The sequence below is a fragment of the Schistocerca nitens genome, chromosome 1 (genome assembly GCF_023898315.1).
Source record: "Schistocerca nitens isolate TAMUIC-IGC-003100 chromosome 1, iqSchNite1.1, whole genome shotgun sequence".
NCBI classification, from domain to species: Eukaryota; Metazoa; Arthropoda; class Insecta; order Orthoptera; family Acrididae; genus Schistocerca; species Schistocerca nitens.
In genome coordinates, this window is record NC_064614.1 from 203,692,835 (window position 1) to 203,704,018 (window position 11,184).

Sequence of the window (11,184 nt, forward strand, 5' to 3'; positions counted from 1 at the left end):
TTCGTCTCCACAAATATAACTGCAATTTCAAAGTTACTCGAATTAACTGTTGTTAAGGTGTTTGGAACTTGCATTCATCGTGCGAGGAACACGTACCGCTGCCAAATACATTGCCGTAACAAGTAACTTGTGCTCTGTTTCTCATGGCTTGAGGTCTGTATAGGCAAGACAATTAATGAGTTCCGCAACCATAAGTGCATTCGTAAGCGGAGACATTGTATTGTAAACCATTTTAACCCGGTCGCTGTGCCAGACATTTGACTACAGGTTTGCCCCTGGCCTGAATTTTCTGCTGCAGAAATCAGATCTCGTAATTTAGATTCCATTGACTAAGAAGGCAGCGGTTGACCATCACTTAAGTACAACATTGCCTGTCCTAGTCTTTATACTTTCCGTGAGTTACAACTTTCTGCCGCCGTTAATGAAATATATTTTTTGAAATTTTCTGCGGAATATCTCCGCAACACTGGGAAGTCAATTAAAGTTGTGTTACAAACTGTCGTCACAATTTGCATGCTGTTTATGGTTAGTCATACAGTTAATTTATCAAATAGACGCTGATTCGTTTTAATGTTAAAGCACGTTACATCGCTAAATTAAACGTTGCGCTCTATACTTGTAAATATATTTAAGCCTTGCTAGATCTACTTATTTTATGATGATGATGATGATGAAGTCCCATACTCCGGGACGGAGCGTGGGGGAACGATGCGGGAGACCCGCACCGCCGTACTAGACAAGATCCTAGTGGGGGTGGTTTGCCATTGCCTTTGGCTCAAATGGCTCTGAGCACTATGGGACTCAACTGCATAGGTCATTAGTCCCCTAGAACTTAGAACTAGTTAAACCGAACTAACCTAAGGACATCACAAACATCCATGCCCGAGGCAGGATTCGAACCTGCGACCGTAGCGGTCTTGCGGTTCCAGACTGCAGCGCCTTTAACCGCACGGCCACTTCGGCCGGCGCCATTGCCTTTCTCCGACCGTAATGGGGATGAATGATGATGATGAAGACGACACAACACCCAGTCATCTCGAGGCAGGAAAAATCCCTGACCCCGCCGGGAATCGAACCCGGGACTTATTTTATACCGAACATTATTTGTAATGTATGTGATACGCAAATAGCAGTCTGCCCATGAAATGAACATTCCAACGGATGGAGTGTTCTAAAGCAGCCTTTAGTAGTTGCCGATTTCATGAATCTCATTCAAATTGTAGTGAAATATAATTATTTTGAATTTAATGGACAACTGTATCAGCAACCTGATGGTCTAGCTATGGGTAACCCACTAGCTGGTATCCCTGCAGACATCTTCATTAACTCCTTAGAAAAAAAGTTTTCAAAAAGTTCTCATCTGCAACCTTTGGCATCCTTTCATATTCCCGATACGTTGATGACATTTTAATTCTTTACAAAGGACCTATTAACGGTATAGACGATATAGTTAAGATCTTCAATGAACTTCACGAGAAAATCAGTTCTACAGTTGAACTAGAAAATGAACACTGTCAATTAAATTATCTGGATTTGACTTTAACTTTAATCGACAATAAAATTTCTTTCAACATTTACCGAAAAGAAACTTGCACAGATCAAATCGTACTAGCTAATTCTACACACCCACAATCTCACAAAAATGCCTTTTTTCATTCCTCCATACACAGAGCTGTTTCTACGCCCTTATCTGTTGAAAACCTCAATGCTGAGATAAATTTGATTAAAACTATCGCAGTTAATAATGGATACGAACCCACTATAGCAGATGATATCTTTAAGCAGAAAACTAACAACAGAGTTACTACTCTCGGTTCCTCTAATACCGAACAGCAAGAAAAGAAATATTTTTCCATTCCGTTTATAGAGCCTGTCTCTTACAAAATCCAGCGCCTCCTTAAAAACAGATATAACTGCAATGTTACATTCTCCACTAATAATAACCTTAAAACCAATCTCCTTCACAATGTACGTTCCCCTTTGTTACATTCAGGAGTCTATAAAATCATTTGCGACACATGTCCTTCATATTATATAGGACAAACAGGGCGAACTTTTTCAGTCAGATATATAGAGAATCTATTGGGGAAAAAAAGGCACTAACATTCATAATTCTTCTTTCGCTGATCATTTGCTGATCACAGGCCACAAACCTAGGGAAATTAATGAAATTAATATTCTGCACACAGAGAAAAGAGGTCGTAGACTTGATGTTCTTAAGGAAATGGAAATATTCAAATACTTCTCTCTCAATGATAACCTTATTCTTAATGAACAGTTACAGTTACGTAACAAGAATTTTTTTCAATGGCTTCAAACCTTTACTAAATGATCCTTAAAAGATATTTTTCATCTGTGTCAATTTTTCCTCACGTTTTTTTTTCTGAAATGTTGTTTTCCTCCCCATACTCTTATTGCAGTTTAATCACTTACTGTATTTTACTGTAACAAATTACTGGAAATTTTTTTTTCATAATCTCTTACTGCTTTTAAATTATAATATGTCTTCATACCATAAAATGTTTAAAAGTTGTAGACACATCTGCTATACAAACTGCTGTAATTTTTCTATCACGTAAAGCAGATGGTACCAATTTTCATCACTAGATGGCGTGGCACCCCTTGTCCACATCGTAGTATAGCCGGCGCACGCGCCACACAGTCTGATGCCACCTGTTTCAGTACACACAAGCAGCCCTTAGCGGCAATCTTTAATTTTTAACTAGAAATGACAGTAAAACTTTTAAGTAGGATGTTTTATTATGTGACGTGGCCTTTTTGGTGTTAAAATTGTATGACGAGAGCTGTTATGCTCTACTTTTTACGTATGTAAGTACATCTTTATATACGAATATTAATTATTACTGTCTTGTATTTTTCTTATTAATGACTAACTTTGTATCCCCCTTATTCAGGTAATATAAATTTTGATGAAGACTCCCTTAGTTTAGCAGTCGAAACCATAGTCAATTCGACTCTAAAATCCATTGCAACCAGTGGGCTGTCTTTACTATAAAAAAAAGCCTTCAGTATGCTTCATGGAATAGTGCGAAAGTCAGACAGCAGCTTGTACGACAGAAACAGGATGCACGTGTGATTATACAGCAGATCAGTAAGAAGGGTCTTGCAGACGTCAAGAACACACACACTGATGTGCCAAAACATAATGACCGCTGCCCACCATGAGAGTGTGTGCTGCCTTGTGGCGCTGAGGGCACGTGACGCTGTAAAAGAAGAATGTGAGCGGAGCAGAGACGAATAAAGCGGAAATCCTCCGACTTGAGAGACTCTGACAGAAGCCACAATGTTGTGGCTCAGTGCCTGGGAGAGAGCATCTCCGAAAAGGCGAAGCTGGTCAGCTGTTCGCGTGCTACTGTCGTGAGCACGTATGGAAAGTGGTTGAAGAATACTGAAACCACGAGTAGGCGACAAGAAGCTGGGCGTCCACACCTCATCACAGAACATACGGATCGGAGGCTTGCCCGCACTCTAAAGCAGGATAGGCAGCGATTTGTGGCAGATCTGACGACCAACTACAGAGCTGGCGCAGGCACAATTGTTTTAGAGCACGCCGTTCAGCGCACAGTGTTGAACATTGTGTTCCGCAGCAGAAGACCCCTACGTGTTCCCAATTTGACCCAACAATAACGCCAATTACGATTATAATGGGCGCGGTATCATCGAGATTGGACCTCGGATCAATGGAGTAGCGTCGTCTGGTCGCATGAATCCCGATAATTGTTAAATCAGGTCGACGGTCGTGTCCAGATACGAGGGGCGTTTGAAAAGTCTTTGCACAAATAAAAACTACTTACATGTTTGGGGTGAACCTTTTTTATTTTTCGACATAGTCTCCTTTTAGACTTATAAACATCATCCAACGCTGTTCTAATTTGTTGATCCCTTCCGAATCTGCAATATAGGTATTAGTTGCTGCAATCACCTCCTCGTTTGAATAAAATATTTGTCCCACCAGCCATTTCTTCAAATTGGGGAACAAATAGTAGTCCGAGGGAGCCAAGTCAGGAGAATAGGGGGGATGTGAAACGAGTTGGAATCCTATTTCCATTAATTTTGCGACCACAACTGCTGAGGTGTGTGCTGGTGCATTGTCGTGAAGGAAAAGGACTTTTCTGCGGTCCAATCGCCGCCGTTTTTCTTGCAGCTCGGTTTTCAAACGGTCCAATAACGATGAATAATATGCACCTGTAATAGTTTTACCCTTTTCCAGATAATCGTTGAGGATTATCCCTTGCGGATCCCAAAAGACAGTCGCCATAACCTTTCCGGCCGAAGGACTGGTCTTCGCCTTTTTTGGTGCAGATTCTCCCTTGGTAACCCATTGTTTAGATTCTTGTTTGGTCTCAGGAGTATAGTAATGTATCCATGTTTAATCCACAGTGACGAAACGACGCTTAACGTCCTACGGATTTTTCCTGAACAGCTGCAAACCATCCTTGCAACACTCCGCACGAGTCCGCTTTTGGTCAGGTGTGAGCAATCGCGGAACCCATCTTGTGGATAGCTTCCTCATGTCGAATTGTTTATGCAAAATATTATGTACACGTTCATTCGAGATGCCCACAGCACTAACAATCTCACACGCCTTAACTCTTCTGTCATCGATCGCCACATCATGGATTTTATCAATTATTTCTGGAGTCATAACCTCCACAGGGCGCCGGCCGCTGGTGGCCGAGCGGTTCTGGCGCTACAGTCTGGAACCGCGCGACCGCTACGGTCGCAGGTTCGAATCCTGCCTCGGGCATGGATGTGTGTGATGTCCTTAGGTTAGTTAGGTTTAAGTAGTTCTAAGTTCTAGGGGACTTATGACCTCAGCAGTTGAGTCCCATAGTGCTCAGAGCCATTTGAACCTCCACAGGGCAACCAGAACGTTCAGCACCACTTGTGTCCATATGGCCACTCCGAAAATTTCGAAACTACTTATAAACTGTTCTAATCAAAGGTGCGGAGTCACCGTAATGTTTATCAAGCTTCTCTTTAGTCTACTGAGGCATTTTGCCTTTCATAAAGTAATGTTTAATCACCACGCGAAATTCTTTTTCGTCAATTTTTTGACAATCACCCGACTTCCTTGATTCACACGAACGCCAAACACAAAGAAATAGTACAATGTGGCTGCAACTTGGTGTGCGTTCTTTCCAAAGATGCTACTAACTAAACGGTGCCATCTCTCGGACTTCGCCCGAACTTTTCAAACGCCCCTCGTACACTGTCATACAGGCAAGTGGCTGCTGAAAACGTACGGCGCCACAGACACAGGCTGGTGGGAGCAGTATTTGTATTATTTCACAGGGGACATTCACCTGGGCTTCCATGGAACCTATGGTAGTAACCGACGGCACCATGACAGCTGTGGACTACGTGACCGTTTTTAGAGACCAACTGTAACCCCTTACTCATGACGTTTTCCTCAACAGCGATGATGTTTGGTTTGTGGGGCGCTTAACTGCGCGGTCATCAGCGCCCGTACAAAGTTCCAATTTTTACACAGTTCCAATTTTTTCACAGTCCAATCTAGACACTGTCACGAATGACGATGGTGATGATGAAATGATGAGGACAACACAAACACCCAGTCCCCGGGCAGAGAAAATCCCCAACCCGGATCAACAACGATGGCATCTTCCAGAAGGATAATGGTCTCTGTCACAAAGCCGTAATTGTGCTGCAGTTGTTTGAGGAGCATGATAGCGAACTCACACTGATGTCTTGGCGCTCAAATTCAGCTTATCCGAATCCGATGAAACCCAAGTGGGACGCTATTTGGCACGAGCTCTGCGCCCACAAACCAAACGTCCGTAAATTACGGGAAGTGCGTAACCTTTGCGTAGGCATCTGCTGCCACAAACCTCCGGAAACCTGTCAAGTACTTGTCGAATCCATGGCACGCAGAATCACTGCTGAGTTGCGTTCCAGAAGTGGACCAACATGCTTCCAAGTAAGTGGGTATAATGTTTTGGATCATCAGTGTACACACTATACAAGGAACAGAATTCTGAAGCTAATATTGAGTTACTCCCCTACAAATGTGTAAATTGCATGTATTGTTAACAGACGAAAATTATAACACTGCTTTTGTCCATTAACTTTTAACCACAAACTAATTATTATTGCGCATAGCTTCATCGATGTACGCTCTTGTCCTCAAAACAGTAATTACTGCGGTTATCTGTATGTGTGGAGCGACCTCTACTCATGCCGCGCGGGAATCCTATCCCAGTGTTAAACATCAAAGGAAGGAACAATTCATTTACATTTAAGGGAACAACTGATATATTTAAAAGCCTTTTGTGAAATCAGAACTAGACCTACTCCATTCTTCCAGCTTCAAAAAATGTATCTATTAAACTGAGTGTTGTTAAGGTAAGCCTTGGTTGAAATGTGAGTCTAATTAGATGGCGACTTAATCGAAAAGTTTACATTTCAAATACATTTATACTAAATGGGGAAACATTTGATATTGATACAATGGCCATAAAACCCGGAAGAATTATCAACAACATTTGATATCGAATTGTTAAACCTACCCTGGCCAAATGTGAGGCTAAAAATCGCTATAAAATTTAGAATATTAGAAATTTAAAAGAATATAAAATCATTAAAAGAGCAATTAAAAAGTTGAATATACATCTATCGATAGCTCAGTGACTGATCATAGGAGGATGACATGTGGGGGTTTGAGACTATTCTGCAGAGGATCATATCTGATCTCCAAGATATGCTCATTCTTGTGAGGACAGATGGGGATTTGCTAAATAGCGGTCTAGAGACTGCTGCTCTGACCACTTGTCTCCTCAGTATTGTCGTGCAATGAAGCAGCGACAAATCGAAGTCCTGCAGGACGGAAGCAGTCTTTAGTTTCTTACATTGGTATGGGTCTGATCGACAAGAGAACAATTTGGTAAAAAAAAAGAAGTAAATTATTGGTTCGGTTGTAGGACTGCAGATATTCGAATACTCTAGAACGCTGTTTTTCATGGAGTCGCTTCCTTGCTTATGTAGTTCATTTTTATAAATAGTTACTTTGGAATTAGAATCACGATGCTAAACTTGTTTATCACAGAAAATATTCTTCGAATTTAATAGCACGGATTTGTGTGAGAGTACAATTTATTGCTATACACGATATTGCGCACCCAAATTTTGAAGCTTTTGTTCTTTTTACTGAAATAACCAGTCGTGGAAGTAATATAGCATATTAAAAATTAAGGACTCGGCCGGGATTTGAATTCGGGACCTCCTGCACCCAAAGCAGAAATCATACCCCTTTCTTTCTTTCTTCTCAGTGTTATTTATTAACAAAAAACAACAAATTATTGGTATTAATTAAAAATACAACTAGAAATGAATAAACTCGCAGGGAAACAGAATTAACATATGAACAAAGGTACAGTGTGTATGCAGTTAAGCTTTATAATAGCATCAGCTAACACAAATTTGATCTGCAGGATGTGTAAAATCTATCAGTTAATGTGTTTCATATTTTATTCGATACAACAAAATTCAGTTGAAATTCTTCTTGGGTTTTTGGCTGGGTACATGCATTAATTTTTGGTGGCAAGTCTCACAAATGAAAATTTGTGCAATATCAGTGATCTTACCCAGCTGAACACCCAAGAAGAATTTAAATTACATATTCAACAGAAAAATTTCTGGTTATAAGGAAAGTTATAAGTTATAAGTAAAGTTCTGTTTTCTTAATTCAGTTTCTTTTTAGCTGATTTATAGCAACTGTAACAACCTTTTAAGTATACATAATTTTAAAAGATTTTAAAAGATTTAAAAGATTTTAAAAGATTTAAAAGATTTTAAAAGATAAATAATACGTTCCTAAGAAAAATGTAGTTGAACAGATAGTGGTTACTGCTGGGTGCAGGAACCTATGAATCAATTATGGCCCTCTAGCAACAGTTTAGTGCGCTATTGCAGACTCCATAGTGAATGAGAAACAAATTCTGGAGATCATTAGCACTGGATCCTCTTGTTATTACATCAGCAGCTGTTGTAAGGGAATACATTGTACTGAAGACAACAACATTAATGGAGAAAATGTATGAATAAATCTAGTCACTCCTAACAGTGTAGGTACTGTTATTGATTTTGGTTGAAGAGCTGTTCGCAGAGGAGAAACACAACCTTGAGACCACATGGAAAGATTTTTATTTGTGGATCTGATTCTTCTGAATGACATGTTTCTGTTCTTGCAATGTCATTTTCAAACGACTTAATCTTTCTTCTGCTTGGCTGCATCTGCACTGTGCTTCATGTAACTGTCGCTGGAGGCGAATAAGCAAAGCATTGTTCCGTTTCTTTAATATTAGTATTTCTTCTTTCAGTTTTGTTTCTGTTTGCAAATTCATATTTATTTGCCTTCTGTTCTCAGCAATATTGTTCTCTAGTAGTTTCTTCCTTGTGTAGAGAGTATCTCTCTTCTTCCTCACAGTTTGATCACACATATTTGCAGCAGACGACAGTTTGTTATCACCGTATTTCTCCATTATCTGATAATATTTGTTGTGATGAACCATTTCATGTGACAGTATTAAGCTGGCTTTCGCTTGCTGAAACTGCTTGTCACCTGTTGCAAATGAAATATTTTCAGTTTTTTCATACAGGTTCTGTAATGACGTCATTATATCAGCAATTGATTCTTTTAAATTATTTAGCTGCATCTCAGAATTTCTTCTCTTTCGAAGTACTCCCTCATATTCATTTTTCTCATTCTGATATTGTAGTTTCACTTTTTCCAAATCCTGCCTTGCTATGTCAACTTGTTTTTCAACTTCATTTTGTTTCTTGAACACTTCATCCAGTATAGATGACAAGTCGACTATTTCTTCATTCGTAGTCATGACATTAGCTCTATGCATTTTTTTTCCCCCGGTGTCCGTTCAACTGTGGTCATGGACACAAGCAAACTGTCTCTTCCTTCATTTGTCTTACAAAGTGTACGCAACAGCTGCGCCTCCTTCTTTACGACAAATCGACGTCAAGCCCTGCAGGACGGAAACAAACACAGTTTTAGTTTCTTACGTCGATATGGTTCTGATCGACAAGAGAACACTTTGGTAACAAAATGGAATAACCAACAACGGAAATATTGATTCGGTTATAGGACTGCAGATATTCAAATTCTCGAAAACGCTGTTTTTCATGAAGTCGCTTCTTTGCTTATGTAGTTCTTTAGTTACTTTGGAAATAGAATTACGATGCTAAACTTGTTTAGCACAGAAAATATTTTTCGAATTTCGTAGCACGGATTTATGTGAGAGTACAGTTTATAGCTATACACGATACTGTGCAACCAAATTTTGAAACTTTTGTTCTTTCTACTGAAATAACCAGTCGTGGAAGTAATATAGCATATTAAAAATTAAGGGCTCAGCCGGGATTTGAACCCGGGACCTCCTGCACCCAAAGCAGGAATCATACCCCTAGACCACTGAGCCACACAAGATACATCACTATCTTACGTCAATATAAAGACTGTAGGTAATTTTTCGCTTGGGTTCAGTAATTTATAGATATTGTATATCTATATTATTATTATTATTATTATTACTATCCTTTTCATCTAACCGCTTTTGCTCAGCGAAGGTAAAATTTCAAGGCGACATGAGTCATTCATGTGCAGATGTCAGATTGTGTTATCTTTAATCTTGATTAACAACACGATTCATTCTCGAACATCCGCTTGGAATTAGAAAAATAAAGTAATAATCGAATCCTGTCTTCAGCAGACGAAACGGGCGGCGTTGTTTTTACAAGGCGAGAAAAGCATTGGAGAAGTTTAGACAGACATTAACATTCTCAATTGTATTACCTGATGCTTTATCTAATAGCATACATTTGACGGTCCTTCATAATCAGGGCATTTTAGTCGTAAAGCGTTCTACATAAACGTACGTCCTTGCGATATTCTGCTAACAGCTGTCTGTGGGGGCGGTATAACCGCTGTACCAGCTGAAGCGTAACTGAAGGACACCCCGATTAGCAAACAGCCTCATGGGGTTGTGCACCGCAGAGGAAAACCTTTTCGTGAGACAAACGGATTGACGCATACATCACAGCAACTATATAAAACAGAAACGCGAAATATAAAGATACCTCTAACAGGCCTCCGAAACCTTAATAAAGTATGCAGTTGCAAAATGAGTAGTTGTTTATAAACATGTGAATTAATTGGAGGAAACCGACTAATCTTATTAGCACAAAGGAATATGAAAAACAAGAAAAGACTGAACAATAAGTAAGTACCAGTATAGACTTGTAAAGCCTCATAAATAAAGCTTTGAGTGGGATGAACTTCTGTTACAACAGAGTAAAATTTGAAGTAAGGATGAATATTAAACAATCTAGCAACCGAGATTGTGACGTGGCTTTGATACGATGCTGATTGTTTATTCTTTACGCTTTGTTAGACAAAGAGTTTACTATTACATGCTCCTTAGCCTATTTGTGCTGTTTATACAAATATATTTACAGTAAAGGAGATTAATTGACGCTACTACGCACGCAAATCGAAATACTTAAAAGAAATAATCTTTACCTTTCGAAGCTAAATAGTACAAACTCACAGGGCAATATAACTGACAGAAATCCTGTTCTGCACATCCGGACTTACGCCATACACAGTTTTACTGCATAGCTGGGCAATGATCTTGTTTCGACGTACCAGAGATGACAATAGCTCCAAGTATGGCCATCAGTATCTGTGAAGAACGAATCAATGACTGTCGCGGGGCGTACACTGCACCGAAGTTTTCTGACCGATTAAAACTGTATAATTGATCCTTACCTTACGCAGACAACCCTTTTACAAGACGGATAAGAAGAGGTTAATTTTTCAGGTTCTCCGTAGGTCGCGCCTGGATAGCTCAGCCGGTAACATTCTAAATCCGCATTGCGATTCTGCATTAAACTTAATAGCGTATTATCAAAGGCAGTGACTACATGATGGAAGCTGAGGAGGGTCTTTTCAACGGCTCGGACTGATACAATGTTTAATTGTCTGAATGATAACATTTCACCACATAGCCCGTCACTGAATAACGTAAAACTTAACTCTTTTTTCTTTTCTGAACAGTGTCGACTGTGAAGCCAGATTAATGCCTTAACTCACGAGATAACTTTTCTGTAAAGTACATTACGAGGTGGGGT

At 39.7% G+C, this 11,184-nt stretch overlaps 1 protein-coding gene and 1 non-coding gene across 3 annotated transcripts; both read right to left on the minus strand.

The window, feature by feature from the left end:
• Positions 1-7,827: 7,827 nt before the first annotated feature.
• Positions 7,828-10,689, minus strand: LOC126245855 (uncharacterized). 2 transcript variants are annotated; one of them, XM_049948349.1, is made up of 2 exons: positions 10,574-10,689; positions 7,828-9,020 (listed from the first exon to the last, which is right to left on the minus strand). In XM_049948349.1, the coding sequence occupies exon 2, from the start codon at positions 8,892-8,894 to the stop codon at positions 8,184-8,186; it is 711 nt and encodes a 236-aa protein (XP_049804306.1). In that variant the 5' UTR covers positions 8,895-9,020; positions 10,574-10,689; the 3' UTR covers positions 7,828-8,183. The 2 variants fall into 2 exon arrangements, with proteins under 2 accessions (XP_049804306.1, XP_049804307.1); XM_049948350.1 differs by having other exon boundaries at positions 10,602-10,659.
• Trnap-ugg (transfer RNA proline (anticodon UGG)) lies at positions 9,402-9,473 on the minus strand. The gene has a single exon. It is a non-coding gene; the product is annotated as a tRNA-Pro (tRNA).
• Positions 10,690-11,184: the final 495 nt, after the last annotated feature.

Coding starts and splice junctions, on each gene's coding strand:
- LOC126245855 (XM_049948349.1), bottom strand. CDS start 8,894: ATGCATAGAGCTAATGTCATGACTACGAATGAAGAAATAGTCGACTTG.